Source organism: Neohortaea acidophila, assembly GCF_010093505.1.
Source record: "Neohortaea acidophila strain CBS 113389 unplaced genomic scaffold BDY17scaffold_1, whole genome shotgun sequence".
NCBI lineage: Eukaryota > Fungi > Ascomycota > Dothideomycetes > Mycosphaerellales > Teratosphaeriaceae > Neohortaea > Neohortaea acidophila.
In genome coordinates this window covers 168,368-194,692 of record NW_022985510.1, presented here as the reverse complement: position 1 = coordinate 194,692, position 26,325 = coordinate 168,368, and the positions used below count along the sequence as shown (strand labels likewise).

Sequence of the window (26,325 nt, the reverse complement as noted above, 5' to 3'; positions counted from 1 at the left end):
GCCCCACAGGACGGCAAGCTGACGCGAGCCGCGCGTGCCCTTGTGTCAGTTTGTGATGACATGCCCGTGACATCGGAGGATAAGCCGAATGGGGGTGGCGCGTCGGCGACAATTAGCCTTTCATCCCGCCCGAACCGTGTCTCGCTCGCTCGCGCATCCCTCCGAGTCGGCTGTTCATGCCCCAGCGCTGCCCACCAGCGCGTCCATGCCCACGGCCTTGGTTGCTGCACATGGATTGCTGCCCGCCGATCGCCTCAGCCAAGCCAACGATCCTCCCATCGAACCCGCGGCGGCTGTTTGCTCGTTCGCACTAGCCCCTTGGAGTGGAGAGCGAGCGCCATGCCTTTCCGCACGTAGACCGGACGACGGGGCGGGTAATTCCATCAAACGGCCTTCTTTGCACAAACGATTACTATTCAGCGTTCGCGCTCGAGCAGTCTTGACATCACGACGTTCCGCTAGTCACCGGTGGTGGTTCTGAGGCGCTCGTCACACACCGAGGAGGAACGAACGGCAGTGCTCAGTGTGATACACATATTGCAATCCTCCTACGTATCAGCCCTAGGCTCCATCATGCTCCTCGGAGAGGAGAAAGCAGGCCTAGATCCCATCACCCTGAATCCCCCGTGCCGTCCGTATACAGAAGCAACCACAAACGCCACCTCCCGTCGGCAACCTTAACTCCACGGGGTTGGATTTCCTCATCGAAACTCATCTCAAATACTTTTCGTCGAGGGGGCGCGTTCCTTTCTCACGTGTTTGGCTTTGGGCCCCTGGCTACCTGCCGCCCAAGCTTTGCGTCCAAGCTTCCGTGGCCTCACGCCACCTCGAGACGCATGCTCAGACTTCACCGGTAGAACGCCACCTTGACGCCCTTGGCCGGCTGCAGCACAATGTCGCTTCTGAAGCCCGGGTGTTCGTCCTGCTTGCTCTCTACTCGGGAGAAGGTTTGGAAGATCCTGAGGCAGCGAGATGGCATCAGCAAAGTCCGCTCTCGAACGACAACAACAATAAAGGGTGAGACATTACCTGCAAATCACATAGCTCATCTCCGTCAGTGCAAACTGCTGTCCGATGCAGATCCGCGGCCCGCCATTGAACGGAATGTATGTCCATGATTTGGGGGTCCAGGTTTCCCATCGCTCGGGCACAAAGTCCAGGTAGTCTTGGAAGCCGGTAGAAGGATCGGGGTAGATTTCGGGGCGGCGGTGCAGGATAAAGGTCGAGTATCCCACGGCCGTGCCTGATGCTGTGTCAATGTCCTGTCGATTCGCACTCGGAGAGACCACCTACCTTTGAGCACTCCTATCGGCTCATTGCCGTCTGCTCCTCCGCCGTGCGGCAATGTCGTATCTTCCAGCGCCTCGCGGACGTTGTACGGGACACTGCGTTTCATCAGCATTTCCGCTCCTCCAACGCCTTTATCGTTTCATTCTCGGCCACAACTCACACCGGGTACAGTCGCAAGGTCTCATTCAAGGTATGTTGTAGATAGCGCATGGCCTTGAGGTCGTCGTACGAAGGCCGTCGATCCACCCCCACACGGCCAACAATCTCCTCGCGCAACTTCTGCACCACGCCGGGCCGGCGGGAGAGCTCGTAGAACAGCCAGCTCAGCGTGACGGACGTCGTGTCCCGCCCGGCCAGCAACACCGCAACAATCTGGTCGCGCAACACCTGGCGATCGCGCGTGTGGCTTGCCAAGGCGTGCAGGAACGTATACCCCTCGTCCGACTTGGTCACCTTCTCCAGCTCCTCGGGCGAGAGCTGCAGCGCCTGGTCGATGTACTGGTTCACAAACTCGTTCAGCACCTTCAAGCCAGCGTGGAACGACTTCTTCGGCACAAAGTGCTGCAGCGGGCCCGCGCGCGCAACGACCGCCTGCACTCGCTGCACCTCGCCAAACGCATCGGCGAATTGGGTCCCGCTGTTCAACAGGCTGTCGACGCTTTTGCCAAGCAGAAAGTCCGTCGCGGCGTCGAGGGCGAAGCGGTAGAAGAGCTCGTCGACCCGCACCGTCTGCCCGTCTGCACTCTCCTTACCAGGCGACAGCATGGGGAGCAAGACTTGCACACGCGCCTCGAACTTCTGTAAATCGCTCACACGATCTTTGATGAATTGCGGGCGGAGCAGCGAGCGCGAGTTATGCCACATTTCGCCATCGGTGGTGAAGATGCCTGTAACGTGATCAGTCCAAGTCAACGGCCAAAAGATGAAAAGAAACGCACTCAACCCAAGAAAATCCTTCCACTCCTTCCGAAACTGCGGCCCCTTGCCAAACTCGGCAAACTGCGTCGCCAAAATCGCCTTGACATTCTCCTCGTCGGCAGTAAAACACAGCCTGCCCCCAAAAATCAGAGACTCGGTGGTGTACGGGTTGCGCGGATTGCCGTTGCGTTGAAAATTCTGCCACCAGAACTCGTGGTTGCGGTAGGCGGCGAAGTCGCGCAGGGCGCGGAACAGCGTCCACAGGCCGAAGGGCGAGTAGTCTGCGATGCGCGGGGCGCGCGAGCCCAGCTTGTCGAGTTTGTATTCGTTGAGGGTGGCGGCGAGGAGGAGTTTGAGCGTGTAGAGGGTTGTGATGAGGAGGAGGGAGAGGGAGAGGGTTGGGTTGAGGGGGGAGAGGAAGTGGTTGATTGTGAATGCTGTGGCGGTGTAGAGGACGAGGAGGGAGGCGGTGCGGTGGAAGAGCTGGGAGAGCACCATGGTTGCGGGTTGGCCGGGGTGTGATGTGTGTGTGAGAGGTGGATGGGGCAATGTGAATATGGAGACAAGTGGAAAGCCGGGGTCGTCTGGGTTTACATATTGGCCGCTCCGTCCTTTATATGGTCGTCGCGAGCTCCTCTCCGTGGCGCAGATGCTGGCCCGGCTTCGATGGAGCTGGGCATGATGTCTTGATGTAGTGGTAGCCATGTACCTACCCACGCGAACCGACCAATCGGAGGCCGTCTAGCTTCGTATCGGGTTATACGAGCGGCGAACGAGCTTTCATAAAAGCTGCCTCGGATGCACGACACGCAGCAACCCGCAAAACAATATCGGCGTCGGTGCAACACAAACGTCCGTCAAAGAGAACCTATCACTTACAGAAGACATGGCGGAAGGACACACTTTTCACACTCGTTTGGATTTCGAAAGGTAGCACCGCAGCATACAGTACACTGCATCTATCCAGGCCCCTCGCTCATCTTCCGTGACCCGAAATGCAGTAGGTGCCGCCGCCGTGGGCGCAAGAACGCAGGACTGTGGGCGAAGAAAGCGTGCGCGTTTCGTCGAGGAGAATGCGAGAAGAATCAAACTCCCCCTGCGCCCGTTGCTTCGCTGAGTCCTTCCCAAATCGTATCCATGCTGATGCTCTGGCTCACCCATCTAAGAGCCTGTTGGTCCCATGCCCGCATTCGCCTGGGACGCCTTCTAAAGTAGAAAAAAGAAAGAGTAGCGGCAAACACATGCTGCGTGTCGCCGATGATGTCGTGATGTTTGGCAAGCATCTGATGTGCCGCCGATGAGGAGGAGGAAAGGCAAGCATCTGATGTGCTGCCGGTGATGAAGAGGTTGGCAGAGCACATGGTGTGTTGCCGATGATGAAGAGTTGGCGAGCGCTTTTGCTCTCTCGCTGATGATGAATTGGGCAGACACGTGCTGTGCCGCCGATGATGAAGAGTTGGCGAGCGCTGTTTTCCTCTCGCTGATGATGTCAAAATGTTTGCCTCTCGGGCGCGTGTTGCTGACGCTGAACGCCGTTCAGTCATCGCTCTTTGCCTCCCTCAGCTGCTCATCCGTCGGCTTGAGGTTGATGAACGCATCACGGCACATCTCGAAGCTGAGCCACGAGCTCGCCATGCTAGGCGCGACCTTGAGGAGATTGGGCGTGAGACCCTTGTAGAGCCCCTTGATGCCCTCCTGCGCGGCGATGGTCTGGATGGCGTGGCGGATGCTCTTGTACTGGTAGCCCATGCCTTGCATCGTGTTGATCTGGAAGCGGCGGCGTAGCACGTCGAGGGGGTAGGTGAGGGATTGCGCCATGGCGCCCGCCCCGGCACCGGCGATGAGCTTGCCGATGGGGGAAGGGTTGGCTTGTCCTTCGGGGGTGAGGTATTGGCGCAGACTTTCGTAGATCATGAAGTTGAGACCCACGTAGGGCGCGACGCCGGCGACGGTGGGGAGGATACCGCGGTAGAGTGCAGCCGCACCGCCTTCCTTGGTGTACATCATCTTCATTGTCTGCCACATGCCGGGCAGCTTGCGGTGGACGTCCTTGTGGCCCAGCTTTTCGAAGGATGCGGATTGGATGGAGAGGCGCGTGCGCACGATGTCGAGGGGGTACGTTGCGAAGACGGAGGTGATGCCGGCGAGTGCGCCGCAGAGAAGGCGACGAGAGGGGGTGAGTTGAGCGCCGGGGCTGGTCTCGAACAGCTTTCCTGTCGTGTTAGAATTGCAGTCTCTCACCATGCATTCTGCGCCTGCCGTGGTGAGTGTAACCACGTCGCCGCCAAAAGACTCACCAGGGGTTTGTAGAAGTTGTAGCTCCCGAATTGCACGGCGGAATAAGGGATAATTCGAGCGCAGTTGGTACCATTGCCCGCCATCATGCCCTTGAAACCCTCCTCGCGCCAGATCTTCTTCAACGCATTCCATGTCCCCTGATACTCCCCGCTGCCACCCGACTGGACTTGCAAAAGGATTTTCAAGCGCTCCAACGGACTTACCACTGTTCTCGAGATGGCTCCGGCCACGCCTCCTGCCAGAAACGATGCGACCACTTGTTGAGCGACCCATTGGCGTGTGCGGTAGACCAAGCCCAGGTTGGGAGGGTCCATGGTGGTGAGGGGTGCGAGGGGCGCGCTCGCTTCGGGTTGGTCGGTGTCGGAGGTGAGAGCCGAAGCTTTCGAGGGAGAGGGGGGTATTGAGCTCATCTTAAGCTTGAGTGTGCGGCTGGTAAAGACATCGGAGGGAGGTGGGAGGTAGGTGCGGTGAGCTGAGGCGAGGTTTGAGGTGGGATTCGAGGTGGACTCGCTAGCGCCGTCTGCGCAGGCCGGTCAGGCGATGACGTGTCCGAGGAGTGCGGCGTTTGCACAGTGAAGTGTGCTGCGTTTGCACGGTGAAGTTGGCAACATGAAGTTGCAGCGCAACGTGATCAGCAAATTTCTCCGCAGCGCAGTTGGCGGGAGGAAACGAGTGACGTTGTGTGCGAGGAGGAAGAGAGGGTGCGCAGTGTGATAATTCACGACAGCATGCGATGAGAGAGGGAGAAAGGCGAGGGAAGGTGGATGTTTGTTGTGTTTGAGGGCAGCGCGCGAAAAAAAGATGCGTCTGCTGATGATGGTTTGATGCAGCCGCTGCCCGAAGCGGAATAATGCCACGCCCGCGCCAAATAAGGATAAGGTTTGGCGATGCGCGGCTAGCGGCTCGTGCCGGGCATCTGGAGTCTTCGAGACTCGTTCTATTCATGTTTCCACTCACCAAACATCACATCGCTAAAAGAGGATCAATACATCACTTCCGAATCAACTGAACCGAGCGTGGCCTATGGCAGCGAAATTCAGTCTTTCATCCGCGCTGACGACGCCCTCAGCCTCTCGTGATCAGCTTTTGGAGACGTTCGCGAAACTCATTCGATAACCCTCCCCTTGGGCTGAACGTGTACTACTTCACACGTATTCTCCTTTCAAATGACAGCGAATCGATGGTGGCAAGCAAAAAAAGGACCAATTAACTTAGGAGAATTACCAGTCTCTCGTACATCTTCTCACATCCTCATCTCCACATCCCCTTTCCAATCCAGGCGAGATGCTTTCAAGAACATGCACAGGAATCAAAGCCTGACCGATTAAGAAATCCACCGCACTCCCTCTCCATCATTCTTCGCATTCCCTCACTTCATCTGCAGCGCAGGTGCAGAATGCTGTTGCAGACCTTTCGGCTTGCCCGCGCTGGCAGACCTGGCCTTGGGCGGGCTGAAAGACCTGGCCTTGGGCGGGCTGGTGCCCTTCTTGGGCGGACTGAATGGCTTGGCCGGCGACTTGGACTATAATTCCTTGTATCAGCAAAGATCATTCCTCATTACTCCGAGCAACATCGATGGAACTCACCCTCGCACGAGCAGCACCTCCAGCGGGCGAAGTAGGCTAAGCACACACGCCATCAGCAAACCCCTCAACCACCATCACCAATCCAGAAAAAGGGACTCACCGTCGCCCCCTTCCTATCAGCCTCCATGCGCGCCTTGGCACTCATCATCCCCGCATACGCCGCCGAAATCGCCCTCACCCCCGCCTTCGACACAGGCGACTTGCCACCGCCAGACGAAGGCGCAACAGACCCGCCGCGCCGCGCCGTCTGCATCGTCTTCTTCACCACCGTCTTCTGCCTAGGCGACTGCGCCTTGCGCACCCCGGCGCCGGTATTGGCATTCCCCTTCTTCTTCGTCGCGACCGCAGCCGCTTTCTTCTTCGCAGGGGACTTTGCTTTAGCTTTAGCCTTGGGCTTAGCTGCTGGCTTCTTCGCAGCAGCTGGTTTGGCGGCGGCAGTCTTCTTCGCAGCAGCGGGTTTCGCAGCAGGCTTAGCAGCAGACGCTTTGGCCTTTGGTGCCGCCTTCGCTTTGCCTCCCGCGGCGGCTCCGGCGCGCTTCTTGCCCGTGTTGGCCTTGTTCGTCGCCTTTGCTTTGGTCACGCGCGAGGCGGCCGCTTTGGTTTTGGCGACGTCGCCGCTTGGGTATGGGTCTTTGCGCGCGCGCACTGCCGCTGAGCGGCGGGGACGGTCGGCGGCGGGCATCTTGATGTTTCCTTGTCTGGTGGTGGATGGCTGGCCTTCGAGCGGTGGTGGATCAGCCTGCTGTTACTGTACTATCGCCAGTATGATAGAACAGGACCAACGTGGTGAATACTCACGAGTGAAGATGGAAGCGAATCCAGTAGACGCGCGTCGAAAGAAGAACGAAACCCGCAGTGTTTGGACAACAGGACGAGGACAAAGGGGGTGCGAGCAGCAAAGGAGATAACGAGAACGAGGGCGTCGCGTGCCACACCAAACAACACAATCACAACACCGTCTCTCAGATTGGACAAAAAAGGAACCTTTTCGATGAACTCTCATTACTCTCTTTTGATTACCTGGACCCCCCCTCTTCGTGCCCCTGTGCTCGCTTTTCCCGCAAGAATGCAAAGAAAGCTCCACATTCCTTGCATGACGCCGCCACCTCGAGCAAAAACACGACAACAAACAACAATGCAGTCGGCCCTTCCATTCCTCGACGTCTTACGTCCGCACCGCTGAGCCCCGTCTGACGCTCGTCCCCGAGCCCCGCCTGACGCTCGCCATGCGGTGGTTCATGAACGCGAAGAAGCTGACGGGCGAGGCGGAGATGCCCATGGAATAGATGAAGCGGCTGGCGAGGAAGCTGCCGAAAATGGCGCGGAGGTAGTTTTCCGGGACCTAGAGAGTCACCAGTCGCGTCAGTAAACACGTCATTTCAGGAGTGAAGGAAGAGGTAAAAACTCACCCGCTCCAAAATCTTGTCGAGGCCGATATCCCGCAGCAGCAAAGGCGGCAGCGCATCTTCCAACACGCTGCGTCGCAGATCCACATTCTCCCACAGCTCCGTCTGCTGCAACTCCTCGTCCATCTTGGTAATCGCCTCGGACAGGCGATCGGAGAGCAAGCTGCGGGGCGTGCCGGACGCCTCGTGCTCGCGCCAGATGGCCTCGAATTCGAACCGCGCGTTCTGCTGGATGATGGCCTGGACGCCCTTGACGTATTCCTGGTAGAACTGCGGGACGGTGCCGTCGGGCTGGACGCACATGTGCGAGAGGAACTCGGCGTCGGAGAAGGAGAGTGCGGCGAGGACTTCGAGGGAGGAGCTCGTGACGCCGCCCTTGTTGGCCGAGGCGTCTTTGAAGACGATGCACCCGGCCTTTTCCAGGCGGAGCTTGGCCTCCTGCGTGATGAAGAGGTTGGCGCCTTCGACGATGTAGGGGATGGTGGATTTGCCTTCGGAGATGAGGCGGCTGGCGGAGGAGAAGTCGATGGATTCCGGGCGGCCGCCGCAGGGGACGAAGACGTCGTAGTGCTCTTGATTGCGCAGGTGGAAGGTGTTGCGGAAGGTGGTGCCGTTGTTGATGACCTCGCCCGAGGGCAGGGTGACGTTGTTGTCGTCGACGAGCACGCGGTAGCCGTCCTTGGACAGCTTGGAAACGTCGAACTCGATGATCATCTTGCGGTTCTTGGCGAGGCGCATTAGTTCCGGCCGGTCGATTCCGTTGGGGTCGATGAGCACGCCCGAACCGTCCACAATGGCCGTGTACTTTTCGGACGAGAGCAGGATCTCGTTGGAGCCAAGATCGCCGTCTGGTCCACCAGTCTGCAGCTTGCGAACTTCGCTCTGCTCCAGTCCCAATTTCCGGTAGATACCCAGTACGTACTCGCGCACGGAGAGCGTAGTCATGCCGTAGTGATCGTGTGGAATGCCACCGAGCTTAGGTGACTTGCCGGTGAAGAAAGACTTCCACCACGGAGCGCCGCGCTCGCGGGCATGCTCCGTCGCCCAGTTGACCAGATCCGCCGTGTTCTCATCCGGGCCCATGAACAGAATCTCCTCCTTGCCGTACAAATCGACAATGGGGTCCTTGATGCCCGGGCTGTGTGGGGGCAGCAGCAGGTCGATGATGCTGTCAATGTACTTTTCAAACGCCACTTGCATCTTGTCCTGATGCTGCAGGTCCAGAAGAATGACACCCTTGCTGCCACCTTCTGGGATGTCCTTGTTCTTGCGCTGCTGCGTGTTGGCGAGGTTGTAGTTCTCATCGAAGAGCAGACGGGCGTTGATGGAGTAAGATTCACGGCTCCTAGACTTGACGATACGGATACCACCACGCGCAATGTCTCGGAAGCGGAGATGGAAGCCGCGGAACTCCGAGCTAATGACCAAGAACATGCCGTAGAGGGGCTGGGGGTACTCCTCGGCCGGCAGGAAGGAAGGATTGAGGCGGAAGGAGAGGGCGACCTTGGTCGGGGTGTAGAAGTTGGTCTTGAGGACGGCGGAGTTGAAGACGCGGAAAGCAGTCATGACCATCTCGTGGTGCTCGTTGACGGCACTCTTGGAGATGAGGTCCTTGTGCTCGTCATCGGTGAGCACACGGTCGACCTTCATGCGGAGGTATGACAGCGTGGGAAGGAAGTCATCCTGCTCGCCACGAGTGTGAACGTAGTGAGTGCTGGCAAAGCTGAGGTAGAGGGAGCGGATGAGGTCGGGATACTGGTTGATGATTTCCAGAATGTAGTCGGCTGTGAACGTCTCGTTACGCAGGCGCTTCTTGAGCTTGGAAAGCAGCTCGGCCTGGACATTGTTGCTCATGTCCAAGACGGATTTGAGGGTGTTGTACTCGGTGCCCAGACGGTTCAAGAAGTGCTGGACAAAGACCCACACGCAATGTGCGTAGATGGACTCTTGCAGAGACAGGCGCCCGCTGATGAAGTGGTGTTGGAAGCGGTTTTGCGGAACGCAGTACAGCAGGGAAATCTCCTTGGTGACCTGGTGGATGCTGGCTTCAATTGGGGCGTGGTTCGTCTCCGAGCCGGGCGCCGGGACCAAGTAGATTGACATGATGGAAATGCCATTGCTAAACTGCTCAATGTATTTCCTCGACGACGTCAAGCCGTAGTAGTGGTACAGGTCGCTCAGGGCAGCGAAGAGGCCCAGAGCAGAGCCTTGTTTGAAGCCGACAATCAATCTCTTCTCGCGCGTGCCTTCAATCTCGTACATGTCGATCACGGGACCGGTACGGACGGCGACGACGTCCAAGATGCGCTGGTAGATGTCGAGGGTGTTCTTGGTGGCTTTTTGCAGGAAGCGCTCGTCACCCAGCTCCTCGATGCGTGTCTCGCCGGGCGCGGGGTTCTGGTTCTTGAAGACCGACTGGTAGATGAAGTAGCAGCGGAGTGAAGCCTCCTCGTCCGTTGCATCCGGCAGCTTGCTCTTGGAGCGGAAGGACTCCATGCGGTAACTGTGCAAGCCTCTGCTGCCATCAAAGTACTTCGACTCCATGCGTGACTCGAAGCCGGAGCCCTGGAGGTTGGAGATGCCGGGTCTGCTGGTATCAATGTAGACGGCATGATCAGCCGCCTCCTTCTCCAACCGGATCTCCAGCTTCTTGTCGTCGCGGGCGTAGGCGGCAACCTTGGCGGCGTAGAGGGAGTGGATGTGGCTGACGATGGCGTCGGCGGACTCGGTGGAGAAGTACATGTCGTCGATGCCGAGCTCGTTGTAGAACCACTTGACCTCCGTCTCGACCAGGTCGGCGGGGATGAAGCCCTTCTCTTCCACCGCGTCCATCACCCGCTCCATCTGCTGCTCCTTGCCCTCGAAGGTGGGCGCGACATAGCCGGGCCCGGACTCGGAGAGGACGTGGGAGACGTGCGAGTCACCGGAGACACCAAGATGTGTGGGCTGAGGAGAGGGTTGGCGGCCGGGAGTCCGGACGGTCTGCGGGTCGAGGAGCTTTTGTTGCGCTGGGTTGGGGTCGGCGGCGTGGTCGGCTGCGGTGCCATTGGGTTGTAGGGAGGACGCCATTCTCGCCTCGCTGCTCTGTTGTGCGGGGAGGATGTGTTGGAGTGGGCGAGGAAGAAGGGTGGAGGGCAGAGGAGTGTTCTGAAAGCTGGGAGTTGTTCTGGACGCAGCCACGGCGTTCAGGTGCACGTGATGTGGGGGGGTGGAATCATGCAAAAGTGAGGCTCCTGCAGCCGTCAAGCTTTCCGGTTTGGTGGGGGAAGGAACGATGGGGTTGTAAGACGGCAACTCATGTGCCGCTTTCGCTGTTGCTTTATTATCAAATATTCAAAAGACGGATGTGAGACGCGAGCAGCTTTTTGTTTTATATATGCCTCACGCAGCCTTTGCACCGGCGGGGCAGAATCTGCGGGCAGTGGAGTGATTTTCACGTAATCCCACGATGCCGCAGTCGGTTGCAGTCGGCACAGCCTGTCGCGCCACACCGCGTGCCTGACTAACCCTTGCCAAGTGGAGAAGGGCGTTGCGAGCCCTGCATCCCGCCGCCCTCCGCTGGCATTGATCACATGTTGTGCGAGAGGGCGAAGAAAAATGCCTCGCTGTCCTGCTGATCTCCATTCTTGAAGTCTATCCCTTTAATCTGCTGGATGGAAGACGGCTGACTTGGCCGGCCGCGCGTGCAGAGTCCGCTTGTCGTTTCTATTTCCATCGTTCCTGTGGCTGAATGGCGGGGGTGGAGGCGGAACCTCCCGCTCGGCCATGGCGGCTGTTTCCGTTTCTTTGACAAGATTCTGAGATATGAGTCGAGTTGATGGTGTTGGTATCGAAATACCTTAGCATCGACCACATCTATTACTACGAACGATGTCACTGACCAATGCCTCTCCCGAGGATGCCGCTCGCGCTGCCAAAACCTCGTCCAGAAGATTAGCCACTCTCTCCACCAACGCAAGAAATCACGCCCTCGACGCCATTCACGATGCGTTACTCTCCGCGAAAGACGCTATCCTGGCCGCCAACGCCAAAGATCTGGCCCTCGCAAAGCAATCCGCCGCCAACGGCGATCTAAGTCCAGCCATCCTCAAACGACTGGATCTAGGACGAAAGGGCAAATTCGAGGACATGCTGCAGGGCATCCGCGACGTCAGAAGCCTCGAAGATCCCGTAGGCCGAATCGACCTTCGCACAGAGCTGGACTCCGGCCTCATTCTGCACCGCCAAACCTGTCCGATCGGCGTGCTGCTCATCATCTTCGAGGCCCGCCCGGAAGTCATTGCCAACATCGCCTCCCTCGCCATCAAGTCCGCCAACGCCGCCATCCTCAAGGGCGGCAAGGAGTCGCTGGAATCCTTCAAAGCCATCTCCTCCGTCATCTCCTCTGCTCTCGCCCCAACGGACGTCCCGAATGACTCCATCCAGCTCGTCACAACCCGCGACGCCGTCGAGCCGCTGCTGGCCATGAGCCAGTACGTCGACCTCGTCATCCCCCGCGGCTCCAACCAGCTCGTGCGCTACTGCCAGGAGAAAGCGCACATGCCCGTCCTCGGGCACGCCGACGGCCTTTGCAACATGTACATCCACTCCGACGCCGACGCGCAAATGGCCGTGAGCGTCGTCGTCGACTCCAAATGCGACTACCCCGCCGCATGCAACGCCCTAGAAGCGCTCCTCGTGCACGAAGACCAGCTAGAAACACTGCTCCCCGCCGTCGCCACCGCCCTGATAGTCCAAGGCGTCACCCTCCGCTGCGACCCCCCGTCCCTCGCAGCCCTCACCCGCCACCTCCCCAAAGACCTCTCCCTCCTCGTCCAACCAGCCACAGACGCCGACTTCTCCACCGAATTCCTCGACCTCATCCTCGCCATCAAAACCATCGCCGCCACCCCCTCCGACCCCCCCGCCTGCATCGACGCCGCAATAGAGCACATCAACACCCACGGCTCCCACCACACCGACGCCATCCTGACGGCATCGAAGGCCGTCGCCGACCACTTTAGCAACGGCATCGACTCCGCGTGCAAATTCTGGAACTGCAGCACGCGCTTCTGCGATGGGATGCGCTTCGGCTTTGGGACGGAGGTGGGCATTTCCACCAACAAGGTGCATGCGCGCGGGCCCGTGGGGTTGGAGGGGCTGATGATTCATGAGTACCGGCTGGCGGGTAATGGGCAGGGGGTGGCGATGTACGGCTCTGGCGGTGGAAAGCGGTATACGCATCGCCGACTGCCGTTGACGGCGGAAGCGGTGCAGCAGAACGGGCATGTAGCGTGATTCGCGAAGAATGAATATCATTTCACCGCTGAACATCATTAATCTCACACATCATCGTCGTCGTCGTCTCTCATGATAATCTCACACGCAAATTAGACTACACTTCTCCCCCTCCCCCTCAACCCCTCCCTCTCCCTCACCCTCCGCAGGCCCTCCTCAACCTTCGTAGCCCGCCACGCACACCCCTCGGCAAACTCGCAAAGCCGACACTTGAACGCCTCCTCGACCTCCACGCCCTTTGTCTCGCGCTCGCCCCTCCACCACCCGATTTCGTCGGCCAGGTAAGCGGACACGGCTTTGGCATCGAAGGGGAAGCTGCGCTGGCCTATGAGGGTGCCTGCTTCTGATACTTCGTCGGGGCGGCTGGTGCGGAATTCGGCGGTTAGGAGGGGGGAAATGGAGGGTGTTGATGATTGCGGTGGAGAAAGAGGGAAGGTGAGGGATGCTTCGTTGATGAGAAGCGGCCAGAGGAGGGAGAGGGTGTTGTACGCCAGTAATTCGGTCAAGGGATCCTCTTGGCTGGCGGGAGTCGAGCTATTGTCTGCTTGCGATGGCGCGGGAGAAGGACTGATGTCGAGATTGGCGACTTGGGCGAGGAAGGTGTCGCTGAAGGGGGTGTTGGCGTCGAGGTTGTAGCGTGCGAACACTTGGTCTGCGGGGACGGTGTTGGCTGCTAGGGAAGAGAGGAGTTGGTGGTAGATCATGAGTTGCATGTGTGTTGGGCGGGACTGCGAGCCGGAGGTAGGAAGTGTCCTTGATTGTCGGGTTTTGACGTCGACGAGGTAGTAGGTCCTCGATGGAGAATCGTGACGTGTGCGTCGACCCAATGCCGGAGGAGTCCTCTCCAGAATGGAAGCACTCTGAGAATGAGTGAGAAACTCGGTCAGAGTACGCTGATCAGCAGGCAGCACCTCCTTCTTCCCCCTCCCCCTCTCCGCATCTTCCAACATCCTCGCCTCCATCGCGTCATCCGGACACGTCGTGCGAATCTCATCGATAATCCCAATCACCACCTCCCCCTCCAGCACGCCCCAGACCTCCAACTCCCTCGTCAGCCCCGTCTCCCTCAGCATGCGCAGCCCGTGGATCGAATTCCACACGCGCAGCGCGAACTTGTCCTCCTTTGACACCACCTCCACCGGCACGCGCACATGCACTTGCTCTTCCAGTTCACGGTGCACGGTAGAGCCTTGCTTCATTGCCGGGGTTTTGCGCACGCGTCCGTACTTCGTGAGGCTGTATTCGTATTGCTGCTCGCACCAGGCGGGAGACACGAGGTCTGTGACGGAGATAGGGCGGCGCCTGCGGAAGCGGTCGATAGGTGGGAGACGAGGGTCGATCGTTTGCGAGGGTTCGGGTTGAGGTGCTGCGGCGGGAGTTGCTTCATCGTTGGGGATAGATGCGGCTACCAGGCGCTGAGCAGTCAGCCATTGTCAGCTGCTACTAGTGCTGCAGAGTCCTCCACACCCGCGAGAAACGTACAATTGAAGAAGGACGCCCTATTGCCCTCGTCGTATTCCACCTCGATTGAAGCCTCGCGCACGCGCCGTCCCTCTCCCTCACCAGCCTTGCTCTTGTGCCCCAAACTCCGAGGCGAAGAGGAGTACTGCGCGTGCGAAAGACGCAAGTGAGCGGTTTGCTCGACGCCGTCATCTTGCAGGACTGGAGGATGGGGGAGAGCTTCGAGGGCAATGTCGTCTGTCAAGGGCTGTGACTCGGCTTGAGAGAGGAGGTGGTGCGCGGTGGCGTCGTCGATGTCGGAGCCATAGTCGCTTGCCGTTTCGGCTATCGGATCGATGGCGTGAGGGTATGAGGTGGCGATGGCCATGATGCCATGGCTTTTGTGTTGCTACTGTGGAGGTGAGTGGTTGTTGCGCGGAGGCGACGAGGTGTGGCGATCATGGATGGTTGGAGTGGGGAATTGAGGATTCGCGAAGCTGGCGCCATGTCATGTGCTTTGACAGCCTCGACACGTGCAACGGCAGATGTTGAAGCAATAATCTAGAAGTATGTCCAATTAATCGTTCAAGCTAATTGAAATATGTACAACACTTTGCAGTCGTCTAGATCTATGACAAGATCGCCTCCAAACATGATCCAGGGTATCAAAAGACAGCACCGCCCTCATCTATCAATTCCTTCTTCCTTCGCATCCACGTCTTTCCGTCGCTTCTTCTTGCTCGTCGTCTTCTCTTCGTCAGCCTTCTTCTCCGCCTTCTTTTTCCTCTTCTCCTCCTTTCCCCTCCTCACCACCTGCTGCTCCACATCCTTCTCCATGATATGCTCCAGCACCTGCCGATTCTCATCCGTCCGATTCAACCAGCTCAAATAAGTCTGCCACCCAATCGCAATCACGCCCGCAAACACACTCCGATACTGCCACGGCACAAAGGTAAAGCTAAAAGCCGTCACCGCCGGCCACAGCTTCCAAGAATTCTTCCAGCTCACGGGCACAGTATTGATGACCCGCTCCTTCGCATCCGCCCAGCTCCCGCCCGACAGCAGCGTCTGCATCCCGAAGAAATACGTGTTGAACAAGGGCGTGAAGAACGTCTGGTTGACGCACACCTTCACCGTCAGCGACAGGATGTGCGAGGAGTAGTTGAAGTTGTTGCCGAGGAAGAGAAACCACTTGTAGGAGGGGATGGCGGTGATGCTGCCGATGATCATGGCGCGCAGGCCGCGGATGGGTTCGTACTGCGCGTCGAGAAAGGCGTTCGTCATGACCAGTTGCGAGCTAAGGTCGCCTAGGTAGTAGATCACGAGGGCGGATTCCCACTGGGTCATGAGGGGACTGCGGCGCTGCATGCCGGCGTAGGCGCGGAAGGGGCGCATGAGCGGGTCGATCCAGGCCCATGTTGGGCCGGGGATGGTTCGTTGTTGGGGTGGAGGCGGAGGGGGAGGAGGAGGAATCGTGGTGGTGTTGGGTTTGGTCGATTCATAGCGCGCTTGGTGCGTTTTGAGCAGGTTGCGGTGCACTTTCTGGTGGAGACGGTGGATGGTTGACCGTCCTGCGAAGATGGTCATCTCGCCGGGGTGAGCTTTTTGCTTGCGCGCCGCATTGGTGCTGGAGGCGGTGAGGCGAGTGGATGTTACGGGGGAATGTTCATGGCTGTGGGCGAAGTGGAATTCACGGGATGACGAAAGGTGGGATGGTCGGGTCGGGTTGACGCTCGGCTTCCGCCTTGCTGCTTCCCGAGTGGCGCGGAGCTGCTGCAGGTACACGCTGCCAGACAATAGATGATTCTCTGCTTCCATCTAGAACATCAAAGAATGTAATGAAGCTACAACAGATGGGTGGACATGGAAGTGTTTGTCAGAGTACAATGACCGCAAGCAACACAAGCCCAGGAGAAACGCAAGGGCAGGCAGCAGGAAGTGGGCGGGCGAGAAGGGCGCCAGGCAGATTGCGCCCGGAAGGTAACAGCAACATTAACAACAACAATACAAGACGAAGGAGAACACGTTGGCAGGGAAGAAGAAGTGATCGAAAGGCCTTGGCCTGGTACCATTGTCATTATGATACATGCATGTGCATCCCACCCAACCCCCGCCAGTGGTGCACCCCATGGAGATATCTCGACCCATCATCCGTGAGTAAGTAGTAGTAGTAGAAACCACAACGCCATTGATCAAAAGAGTTGCCGCAGAGCCATGAGATGAATCTCCTCCACCGCCCATCACCCCCAGCGCGCAGTTCGGTGGCCGGAAGGAGGTCGAGGTGGCGTTCACGTCATGAGGTCGGTGTTGTAGTGTTGGTGTGTGAGAGTAGGAGGAGGCTCATCGCTTAAGAGCGCTCACCACGGAGGCGGCGGGCGAGCTGGATGTCCTTGCTCTGGATGGTGACACGCTTGGCGTGGATGGCGCACAGGTTGGTGTCCTCGAAGAGGGAGACGAGGTAGGCCTCGACGGACTCTTGCAGGGCGCCGATGGCGGAGCTCTGGAAGCGCAGGTCGCTCTTGAAGTCTTGGGCAATCTCACGCACGAGACGCTGGAAGGGGAGCTTGCGGATGAGGAGCTCGGTCGACTTCTGGTAACGACGGATCTCACGGAGAGCGACGGTACCCGGCTTGTAGCGATGGGGCTTCTTGACACCGCCGGTGGACGGGGCGCTCTTGCGGGCGGCTTTGGAGGCGAGGGCCTTGCGGGGCGCTTTGCCACCGGTGGACTTGCCTGAGGTGATGTGTTAGTGAGGAGTGATGATGATGATGAAGAAGTGAGGCGGCGACGACGATGTCGATGAAGACAAGCGGCGACGACGACAAGAGTGATGATGACTTACGGGCAGTCTGCTTGGTACGGGCCATTGCTAATGACTTTGGTGATGGAAGATGACTTGGGTTGATGAATAGAAGTCGGTGGTTGGTGGATGAAGTAAGGTGCAAGGTGGAAGCGGAAGGGAGGGGAATAAGAGAAAAGGCGGGCGGCTGTGCAGCGGATTCTAATCACTCACAATCATCGCTCGGAAAGCTGCACTCACAAGCAAGGGAAAGCACGGGGCACCGCGCGCCCTTTACTCCAATTCTGTTGTTGATTTCCCGTCGTGATCCGCCGGAAGCGGCTTAGCGCGCGCTGGGCATGGAGTGATTGCAGTAAACTTTCGCTTGCTTGCGCGTGATTGCGAAACGCCGGGCAGGCCGCCGTCGCAGTCTCTTAAGTTCCCCACGCCGCTTCAACCCTCTTCCCTTTTCATCCATCACCAAACACTCAACGCGTCAAAGACATCCCACATCTCCATCAATACTCCTCTCCCCACACTCAACCAACCCACTCTCCATCAACATGACTGGACGTAAGTGCCTTGCATCAACACTTCATCCACTCTTCATCACCAACATCCACTAACACATCTTCTGCAGGCGGCAAAGGTGGCAAGGGCCTCGGAAAGGGCGGTGCGAAGCGTCACAGGAAGATTTTGCGCGACAACATCCAGGGTATCACCAAGCCCGCCATCCGCCGTCTGGCTCGTCGTGGCGGTGTCAAGCGTATCTCCGCCAGTATGTCTTCCATCAACCACATCTCTCCTCATCATCACCATCCACTAACACTTCCCCTCAGTGATCTACGAAGAGACCCGTGGTGTCCTCAAGACCTTCCTCGAGGGTGTCATCCGCGACGCAGTCACATACACCGAGCACGCCAAGCGCAAGACCGTCACATCCCTCGATGTCGTCTACGCGCTCAAGCGACAAGGCCGCACCCTCTACGGTTTCGGTGGTTAAGCGGGTCGCCTCTCTGCTCCACACCAACACCAACAACCACTTCTTCCACTTCTGCATGTTCACGAATCACAACAAGACACTACCACCAGCATGGTGCAGCTGCTGCTGAGATGGGGACGGATGGCGCGACGGGGGGGATGGGATGGGTACCTGCCGGGCTGCTCTCGGCCTCTGGCTTGCTTTTTTTGCCTGCTCTTTGTAGTATAACGGCTCAAGCGGAGTTTCATCATGGAGATAATTGAGCGTCTGCAAATGACAATACTACATCGACCGTCCACTGTCTTTTCTTCCTCCTTTCCAAGCCCTTCAGTCTGCTCGCTCTCTGGTCGCGTCTTGCTGTTGTTGTTTACCCTGCGCCATCTCGAGCAAGTACCACCGTGTTGTTTATGGTCTGACGCGACTTGCCTCAGGATCTGGATTCATCTCATGCCTGGCCAGATGGAGTCAAGGCATACGCTAGTCGCCGCAGCAGGAACGACGGCATCGGCAGGAGATGAGCATCGCTGCCTGACTGCGACTGACTCATCTGCACCGTCTTGGAGTCATACTCCAGGCAACTCTCTCCCCAATCGGCCAGCCCGTGACTGCATAGAGGCGGCACATTCTCCTTTTGCGTGATATCCATCCATCCATCCAGACAGGGAAGTCGTAGCGCCGATGACGGCACAGCCGAGATCTCCACCACGCCTTCTTTCCACAGACAATGTAAGGCGTGAAGCAGCGAATACATTTCATTACTTGATACGTGATTGAAGTGGACTTATGTTTCCATCCTGATATTTCATCATTTCAATTGACCGACCTTCAACATGGGCCTCAACCCCAATACCCGCGCGCTTTTCTTCGACGTCTTTGGGACTTGTGTGGACTGGAGGAAGTCGGTCACTGATGAGCTGGCAAGGAGTGCGGAGGAGGCATTGAACTCCTCGAGGGCTTCTTCCATCAGTAGTCCAGTTCGGGAGGCGGCAAAGGCTAAGGTGCGATGACCGGATCAATCACCTCCTCAACGATCTTGAGCTGATGAATCAATCTCCAGACATATGAGCAGTGGGGTGAATTAGGTACGATGAACCTTTACTACCACAATGGCGAGGACACATACTAAAGAGCCACCAGCACAAGAATGGCGAAACGGGTACCTCAAATTCACCCGCGCCCTTGCAACAGGCACAATCAAAGGCTGGAAAACAGTCGACGAGCACCACCTGGAATCGCTGCACGAAATCCTCGCCGCCCACGGCCTCATCGCCCTCCAACACGACGGCAAAACCGCAGACGACACCGCCTCCCTCTGGACAGAACAGCAACTCCAAGAGCTCAACCTCATCTGGCACCGCCTGGCCCCCTGGCCCGACACGTGCGCCGGCCTGCACGAGCTCAACCGCAACTACGCCACCTGCACCCTCAGCAACGGCAACGTCTCCCTGCTCAAAGACATGGTGGCGAACGGCAGCATGCCCTTTACCCACGTCTACTCGGCCGAGATGTTCCAGTCGTACAAGCCGGATCCGAAGGTGTATCTGGGGGCAGCGGAGAAGATGGGGGTGAAGCCGGAGGAGTGTGCGCTCGTTGCGGCGCACTTGGATGATCTGAAGGCGGCGAAGAAGTGTGGGTTTGGGGCGGTTTATGTGGAGAGGGCGAGGGAGGAGAGGCATTTGGAGATGAGGGAGGAGGGCATTCCGGATGTGTGGGTGAAGGAGGAGGAGGAGGGGTTTGTGAGGGTTGCGCAGGTGTTGAGGGGGGAGAAGTGATTGCCTTACCTTTGTTGATACTACACCGTCTTGAAGAGCGATGATGAGCATTTGTGCTGTGCGAGTTGTGCATTTGTTAAGTCCATGTCGCGTATGAGAGGTGGCGCGGGTGAAGCGATGTCGGCTCCGAAGTCAGGACGTCCTCGATTTTAACACTCGTAAACGCCGCGTGCCGACTCTGCCGTGACATGCCACAACCCACAACACCGACTACATTCGCCGGCGAAAAAGGTAGAGTACGCTACTGGTCGTGATGCCTTCCTTTCGTATCTCCATTCTCCTCCCCTCACAATCCTTCTGTTTTTGCGACATCGGGCTCCTTGGACGGTTGCGTGCATCAGAATCAACCATGACCTCTGTCCTCTTCGCTCCTTGATATGCATCGCGCGCGGATACCAGGACACTTCCGTCACGAGTTTGCTTTCGACTGCACTTCTGCCGTCTCTGTCCTACCTTCCAGCCCGTCTGAAGTGGCGCGGAACCGAACATGTCGCTCGACGACAAGCCATCCAAGCAGTCTGTCAACGCAGCCCAGCCAGGCTCTCCGGAAGGCCTAGACCGCAAGGATGAGCAGTCCTCCAAAAGCCACGACGATCCAACCACGTCCCTCCACGAGCAGAGCGAGCATGCACAGCCATCCGACAATGAAAAGAAGGATGTCGAGGCGCAGGTCTCTCCCGCCGCGCACGCGGCGCTCGCCACCGAGGACTTTTCCATCTTCACCGTGCCGCAGAAGAGAGCCATCATCGTGGCGGGCAGCTTCATCTCTTGGTTCAGTCCGATGACCGGCTCGATTTATTATCCTGCTCTGAATGAGGTGCCGTCTCTTCCATGCCCACTCCTTTCACTTCTCCCACTGACGCCTCCCAGATCGCCCGAGATCTGCACGTCAGCGACTCCAAAATCAACCTCACAATCACCACCTACTTGATCCTCCAAGGTCTCGCGCCTATGATGATTGCCGGCTTCTCGGACAAGGCCGGCCGCCGCCCGGCCTACTTCATCTGCTTCACAATCTACATCATCGCCAACCTCGCCCTCGCCCTGCAAAACAACTACGTCGCCCTTCTCGTCCTCCGCATGCTCCAATCAGCCGGCAGCAGCGGCACCGTCGCCCTCGCCCAGGGCCTCGTGGGCGATTGCATCGTCAGCTCCGAGCGCGGCAAGTACGTTGCCTACGCGTCCATCGGCAGTCTGCTCGGCCCGTCCATCAGCCCTGTTATTGGTGGTTTGCTGAGCCAGTACCTGGGCTGGCATTCGATTTTCTGGTTCTTGCTTATCCTCTCCTCCGTGAGCTTTGTCCCGCTCGTCTTGTTCCTCCCCGAGACCTCGCGCGCTCTCGTCGGCGACGGCTCAGTCCCGCCTCCTTGGTACACCCTTTCCTTCCCTCTCCGTCAAAAATCCCCCGCTAACCCCCTTCCCCACCCAGGACGAGCGCCAACCTCACCGACCGCATCCGCTTCCGCAACCGCGAACGCAAAGGCATCCCCATCGATGAAGTCAAACTCGCCGCCCTGCGCCAAAACTACCGCATCACCTTCCCCAACCCCATCGGCACGCTGCGCGTCCTCGCCGACCGCGAAACCGCGCTCCTGCTAGGCGGCGTCGGCATCGCCTTCGCCTGCTTCTACGCCATCTCCACCGGCGCCGCCAAAGCCTTCCACGACGTCTACCACTTCGACGAGCTGTACATTTCCCTCGTCTTCCTGCCCATCGGCGTGGGGAGCATCATCTCCGCCTTCACGACGGGCCGGCTAATAGACTGGAACTACAAACGCCACGCGCGCGCGCTCAACTTCCCCATCCAAAAGAACAGACAAACAGACCTCACCGACTTCCCCATCGAGCGCGCAAGAATGGAAATCGGCCTGCCCATCATGCTCCTAGGCGCCGTCGCAGTCGTCGGCTACGGCTGGCTGCTCGACGCAAAAGTCTCCGTCGCGGGCCCCATCATCATGCTCTTCATCCTCGGGTACTGCCTCATCGCCGGCTCGCAGGCCCTCATCACCCTCATGGTCGACATCTACCCGGGCAAACCCGCGACCGCCACGGCGGCGAATAATGTTGTGCGGTGCCTGCTTGGCGCGGCCGCTACGGCTGCTATTGGGCCCATGACGAATGCGATTGGGAATGGGTGGTCGTATACCATTTTGGCGGTGTTGTTTATGGCGTCGGCGACGGGGCCGTTGGTGACGATGAAGTATGGGGTTAAATGGAGGCGAGCGAAGAAGGAGAAGAAGGAGAGGAGGAGGCGGGAGAGGGAGGAGAAGGGTGCTGCTGGGAAGGAATGAGGATTCCTCGTTTATCATCAATGCATAGCTTGCTTTTTGGGGGTGGGGAATTATAGCCCGCCCATTCATCTTGTCATCGTGGTCTGTCATTAAATGGCGCCAATCGCCCTCCGCTGCCCTGCTCCACGCCTGCTTCTTCCTTCCTACCTGCGACCGGGAATAATCCCCTGGTGGCCGTCAGTGCAGTCACCGCGAGGGCCAGCCATGCCGTTGTCTCCGTACATCAGCCTCGACGCCTCTGTTGGAGGTGTCAGCTCCACACGCCAGAGATGGCCGCCGCGTCCGCTTGTGACCCTCGTCCTTCTGTCTTGGTGGCGGTCACTGCGTGTGGTGCGTACACACCAGCCTTCACCCGTCTCTTCCAGCTTCTCCTTCTCGTGAAGCTCGTGAGCCGGCCAAAGGGCACGACACGAATAGTCTCGCAGCCTTCCTCTGCCCCTCAAAGCCGCCGCCTATATCGGTCGAATATTCACCCACATTGCACGCACCTCCTTCACAAAATGACGCATTTACTCGACTTCTTCTCCCGCCTATACCGCTTCCGATCGCCCTCCTTCTCATTCATCCCATATCCCCCTCTCGCCGGCCTTAGCGTGCGCGACGTATAAATCGACGCTTCCGGTAAGCCGCCCGCAAGCTGATGGTGATGATTATGATTATTTCCACCCACACCACCGCGCGACGCAGGCCCATTGGCCCTCTGCCGCCGCAGCTGCCGCACGACATCGTAAAACGCCTTTTCCACATTCGTGCAGTTCTTGGCCGACGCCTCGACAAAATCACACCGTAGCTCTTTGGCCAGCGCGCTGCCTTCTTGCACCGAGACCTCGCGCTCCGTCACGCGGTCGCACTTGTTGCCGACGAGCATGACGGGGGCGGGGCCGGAGGGGACGGGGATGGAGGCGGCGGAGATGGGCGAGCCGGGGTAGGTGGGGGAGCCGAGGGCGGCGGACTCCTTGACGCGCTGGATTTGGTGGTGGAATTGCTTGATGCGGGTGAAGGAGGCGCGGCTCGAGATGCTGTAGACGAGGACGAAGCCCTCGCCGTCGCGGATCCATTGGTCGCGGAGCGCGGTGTATTCTTCTTGCCCCGCCGTGTCGAGGACTTCGAGCATGCAGGCTTGGTTGTCGATTTGGACTTGTTTGCGGTAGGAGTCTTCGATGGTCGGGTCGTAGGTTTCGACAAAGTGGTTGAGGCAGAGCTGTGGTGGGGGAGGAGTGTTAGAATTGGGGTGTTGGGGGAATAGGTGTGACGAAGGCTACGCACCTGGATTGTCAAGGCAGTCTTGCCCACGCCTCCGTCTCCTAGCACCACCAGCTTGTAGAGGGTCATTTTACCGTGAGACATCTTGGCTGAGGGCTGGCACACAGCCAGGTAGAAGTCGGGCTGTGAGTTGGAGGGAGAGCGTGGTTGAAATCAACGAGTGTGCTCTCACACAGAGGTAGAGGGATTCCAGCACCATGCGTCGATGTACAAATTCTCGCGAGTTGTAGCTGCAATCGTGGAGGCTGAGATGTTGCCTATCCAGCCGCACTTGTCACAAGCCGGAAACGGGGCACACAATATTTTTCGCCGGTGAGAAATCCGAGGGCGGGGGATGAAGGTGACACACGACGTGGGGGTGGAATAGTCGAGATGGACCAGCCAGCAGACAGAGAAGGCCGAGTAGTAGAAGAGAGGAGGAGTCGAGTTGGCCAATGGATGTTGCTGCCCGACTTCCCGTTCGAAGGACAGACGTTGAGGGCGTCGAGGGAATGAGGTGGGTGGGCGGGGAGGGACGAGGTAAGGTTAAGCCTAGTTAGATCTGCTTCCCTCCCAAACGGACCCGCAGTGTGGAGTAGTGGGCGAGATCGACAGGCGATGGTGCGGAAGTCATTGATATGCTCGGCGAAGCCCGAGAGAGAGAGAGACGAGTGGAGGGGAGTTATGGGCTGCACTTCACCACCACCACTGCGAGAAGGAGGTTGCAGACGGCCGGACTTGGCAGGTGGCCAGACGTGCAGAGGGTGTGTCGTCGATGGTGGATGGGGGGGCCGTGTGGTGGACGGGAGGGGTGTTGGCCGTGGCGTGTTTAGGTTGCGGAGACGCTGCTTCGAACAATGGTACGCCGACAGTAGCTCGACGAGGGCAACGGGGAGGGGGAGACGCTGGATGGCTGGTGATAAGCTTCTCCGGGACGCGAGGAGTACGAGAAGATGATGAGTGGAATGGTGAGAATAATACGGGGGCAGTTGTGGGATGGGCAGATGGGGTTGATTCGGGGAATTTTCAGCCCACGCAGCAGGGCCAATGGGAAAAGGTGGTTGAACATTTCTTTTATCTCCGACTTCTCTCTCCATCGCCTCGCGAGGTGGTGAATAGCCCCACTGTACTACCCTTCGGCATACCACCTGCCTGCATCGCCACCCCATGTCCGCATGATGCCGTGGCTTGCCCTCTCCCCAGCTCCATCGCCAGCATCGGCCTGGATCTGGCTGCATGCACGCCACGGGCTGCAATTCCTACACGGCCGGGGAGACGGTGCCGAGCGCGCGCGCTGCAAAGCTACCTGGCCCTCGCAGATGCGTGCAGGCTCGATCGCAGGCACGCGAGCCCGCCGCGAATCATCGCCCATCCCTTCGCCTGCCTGCCCTCCCCGAACCTGCTGACGGCCTGCCGATGCTGGGGGGCTCGGTCCGCGCCGCTAGATGTCATCGTTTCCGTCGCCGCCACCTCCCTCTCTGGCCAGCTGACATTCCATCCATGTTTCCTATCGCCGTCCGATCAAGCAGCTACGCTTCACCGCTCCCGATATCCTGCACTCGCCAACAAGGTCCCTTCGGCTTGCCACCGCCCTCTAACCGATGGATGCAGTCTTCCTCGTTTACCCAGTCCTGGTGGAGGGCCGGGTACGCACGTTGCCCACCTTCACCGTGTCTTGGCGGGTATCGGTGTGGCGGCCAAGCCCGCGACGACCGCTTGTGCATGCTACGGCGCAACCTGTGAGCAAATTCAGCTGCCTTGGTTGTGGTGAGATCCTGCTTCTGGGCGGATTGCTCCCCCCCTATCCCTCGCCACCTCGCCCACGTGGTCTAGCCCATGTCGTCCTGCAATACGCGAAGGCGCCTACATGTATCAAGGTCTCGCATGATCTCTGAGGACAACTGACGTTGTCTCCGTCACTGCACGTCATGTCTCCAGTCAGTGGTGTCTGCAAGGCTGCATGCTCGCGAGTCATGTTGACGTCTGGGATGCATGTCCTTCCTGCCTTATCTATGTAAATACATCTGGCTTTCGGCCTCGGGTAGTAGTCGCGGCAATTCTTCGCGATGCGGTAACGGCGCTTGTGCGTCCTTTGTTCCACTGCACTCATAGGTAGTCCACAGCCTCGCATGGGAGTCGCCTTGTGCGCATTTCGCGCTTCATGATTGATAGTATTCGGCATGTGTCTCGTCCAAGGGCTGTAGAGTGCGTGTACGGTGGGAAGTATATGCGAATCTATACTTTCGACTTGCGTTGTGTGTCCAAGAGCAGGAAGCGTAGTCCCATCTGCAGGAGTTCAAGCATGTGAAGTCTGAGTTGGGAAGTTACGAACAAGTCGAAAATCCAACAATCCCGAATATCCCAACAACACTACGATTTAATGCTCCAAAAACAATGTATCATTACAAGATGGCTCACAGCAGTACATGCGATGGATGCAATCTGGCAAAATTCCAAGAGCGACCTTGTTGCCATCGTCGTCGAAGACGCCTACGAACCCCAACCCTTACCCTAAGACACAACCAACGCAGCGTCGGGTGTCGAAGGCTACGGGATTACTGCAAGGCTTCGAACAAAAACACGTGGAGCATTGAGCAACAACGAACAGGAGTTCACGATAGAAATCGATAATTGGTCTCTCTACGACCAACTCAGACGGATACCACCGCCCCCCTCAGCGCATGCCAAAAAAGAGCCACACCCCAAACCACGACCATGCGCAATCGCATCCCCAATCAAGGACTAAGCGAGTCCCGAAACCACCTCGACCCCGCAACCAACCCATCAATCGCCTCAAGCAACTCCCCATCCCCGCAATCGCTCAGCTCCGCCCGAATCTCCGGCAGCGTGTGCGTGCCATCAAAGCCCGAGCTGGGCCGCAGAAGGTCGAGACCGGGGTGGATCGGGGCGGAGGGTGGGAGGGCGGCGTCGAGCTCGACGGCGAAGGGGAGGCGCGTGCGGGTGTGTGACCATGGGCCGGTGGCGAAGGGGTCGGGGGTGGAGGCTGTGTTGGTTGAGGCGGTTTCAGTGGAGTCGGCGGTGTC

General features: G+C 58.4%; 12 protein-coding genes across 12 annotated transcripts; 4 read left to right on the top strand and 8 right to left on the bottom strand.

The window, feature by feature from the left end:
- Positions 1–1,028: 1,028 nt before the first annotated feature.
- On the bottom strand, positions 1,029–2,987 carry BDY17DRAFT_288255 (cytochrome P450). The gene is made up of 3 exons (XM_033732159.1): positions 2,229–2,987; positions 1,451–2,177; positions 1,029–1,385 (listed from the first exon to the last, which is right to left on the bottom strand). The coding sequence occupies exons 1-3, from the start codon at positions 2,911–2,913 to the stop codon at positions 1,055–1,057; spliced, it is 1,743 nt and encodes a 580-aa protein (XP_033593625.1). The 5' UTR covers positions 2,914–2,987; the 3' UTR covers positions 1,029–1,054.
- Positions 2,988–3,652: 665 nt separating this feature from the next.
- Positions 3,653–5,319, bottom strand: BDY17DRAFT_288251 (mitochondrial carrier domain-containing protein). The gene is made up of 2 exons (XM_033732158.1): positions 4,506–5,319; positions 3,653–4,416 (listed from the first exon to the last, which is right to left on the bottom strand). Exons 1-2 carry the CDS (start codon positions 4,914–4,916, stop codon positions 3,745–3,747), a joined length of 1,083 nt encoding a protein of 360 aa, XP_033593624.1. The 5' UTR covers positions 4,917–5,319; the 3' UTR covers positions 3,653–3,744.
- A 376-nt stretch (positions 5,320–5,695) lies between these two features.
- On the bottom strand, positions 5,696–7,283 carry BDY17DRAFT_2491 (uncharacterized protein). The gene is made up of 4 exons (XM_033730951.1): positions 6,891–7,283; positions 6,193–6,809; positions 6,093–6,128; positions 5,696–6,028 (listed from the first exon to the last, which is right to left on the bottom strand). The coding sequence occupies exons 1-4, from the start codon at positions 7,093–7,095 to the stop codon at positions 5,876–5,878; spliced, it is 1,011 nt and encodes a 336-aa protein (XP_033593623.1). The 5' UTR covers positions 7,096–7,283; the 3' UTR covers positions 5,696–5,875.
- On the bottom strand, positions 7,258–10,567 carry BDY17DRAFT_244135 (Glutamate/Leucine/Phenylalanine/Valine dehydrogenase-domain-containing protein; the record flags this gene model as incomplete). Its single annotated transcript, XM_033730500.1, has 2 exons — positions 7,258–7,434; positions 7,502–10,567. 2 exons carry the CDS (start codon positions 10,565–10,567, stop codon positions 7,258–7,260), a joined length of 3,243 nt encoding a protein of 1,080 aa, XP_033593622.1.
- An 801-nt stretch (positions 10,568–11,368) lies between these two features.
- On the top strand, positions 11,369–12,775 carry BDY17DRAFT_244665 (Aldehyde/histidinol dehydrogenase; the record flags this gene model as incomplete). The annotated part of the gene is made up of 1 exon (XM_033730554.1): positions 11,369–12,775. One exon carries the CDS (start codon positions 11,369–11,371, stop codon positions 12,773–12,775), a length of 1,407 nt encoding a protein of 468 aa, XP_033593621.1.
- A 46-nt stretch (positions 12,776–12,821) lies between these two features.
- Positions 12,822–14,680, bottom strand: BDY17DRAFT_2430 (exonuclease V a 5' deoxyribonuclease-domain-containing protein). The gene is made up of 2 exons (XM_033730398.1): positions 14,258–14,680; positions 12,822–14,180 (listed from the first exon to the last, which is right to left on the bottom strand). The coding sequence occupies exons 1-2, from the start codon at positions 14,601–14,603 to the stop codon at positions 12,868–12,870; spliced, it is 1,659 nt and encodes a 552-aa protein (XP_033593620.1). The 5' UTR covers positions 14,604–14,680; the 3' UTR covers positions 12,822–12,867.
- A 31-nt stretch (positions 14,681–14,711) lies between these two features.
- On the bottom strand, positions 14,712–15,984 carry BDY17DRAFT_288239 (uncharacterized protein). Its single transcript, XM_033732156.1, has one exon. The coding sequence runs from the start codon at positions 15,800–15,802 to the stop codon at positions 14,900–14,902; it is 903 nt and encodes a 300-aa protein (XP_033593619.1). The 5' UTR covers positions 15,803–15,984; the 3' UTR covers positions 14,712–14,899.
- Positions 15,985–16,562: 578 nt separating this feature from the next.
- Positions 16,563–17,082, bottom strand: BDY17DRAFT_319618 (histone cluster 1, H3g protein; the record flags this gene model as incomplete). The annotated part of the gene is made up of 2 exons (XM_033736301.1): positions 16,563–16,948; positions 17,058–17,082. 2 exons carry the CDS (start codon positions 17,080–17,082, stop codon positions 16,563–16,565), a joined length of 411 nt encoding a protein of 136 aa, XP_033593618.1.
- A 554-nt stretch (positions 17,083–17,636) lies between these two features.
- BDY17DRAFT_243699 (histone H4) lies at positions 17,637–17,997 on the top strand (the record flags this gene model as incomplete). The annotated part of the gene is made up of 2 exons (XM_033730458.1): positions 17,637–17,772; positions 17,834–17,997. Coding segments are annotated over 2 exons (300 nt in total), but the record flags the coding sequence as incomplete, so codon positions are not given.
- Positions 17,998–18,523: 526 nt separating this feature from the next.
- BDY17DRAFT_2386 (HAD-like domain-containing protein) lies at positions 18,524–19,874 on the top strand. The gene is made up of 3 exons (XM_033730333.1): positions 18,524–18,974; positions 19,046–19,058; positions 19,114–19,874. Exons 1-3 carry the CDS (start codon positions 18,807–18,809, stop codon positions 19,746–19,748), a joined length of 816 nt encoding a protein of 271 aa, XP_033593616.1. The 5' UTR covers positions 18,524–18,806; the 3' UTR covers positions 19,749–19,874.
- Positions 19,875–20,235: 361 nt separating this feature from the next.
- On the top strand, positions 20,236–22,039 carry BDY17DRAFT_306489 (major facilitator superfamily domain-containing protein; the record flags this gene model as incomplete). The annotated part of the gene is made up of 3 exons (XM_033735033.1): positions 20,236–20,565; positions 20,619–21,118; positions 21,178–22,039. The coding sequence occupies 3 exons, from the start codon at positions 20,236–20,238 to the stop codon at positions 22,037–22,039; spliced, it is 1,692 nt and encodes a 563-aa protein (XP_033593615.1).
- Positions 22,040–22,330: 291 nt separating this feature from the next.
- On the bottom strand, positions 22,331–23,721 carry BDY17DRAFT_2007 (ras family-domain-containing protein). The gene is made up of 2 exons (XM_033730099.1): positions 23,306–23,721; positions 22,331–23,240 (listed from the first exon to the last, which is right to left on the bottom strand). The coding sequence occupies exons 1-2, from the start codon at positions 23,384–23,386 to the stop codon at positions 22,533–22,535; spliced, it is 789 nt and encodes a 262-aa protein (XP_033593614.1). The 5' UTR covers positions 23,387–23,721; the 3' UTR covers positions 22,331–22,532.
- Positions 23,722–26,325: the final 2,604 nt, after the last annotated feature.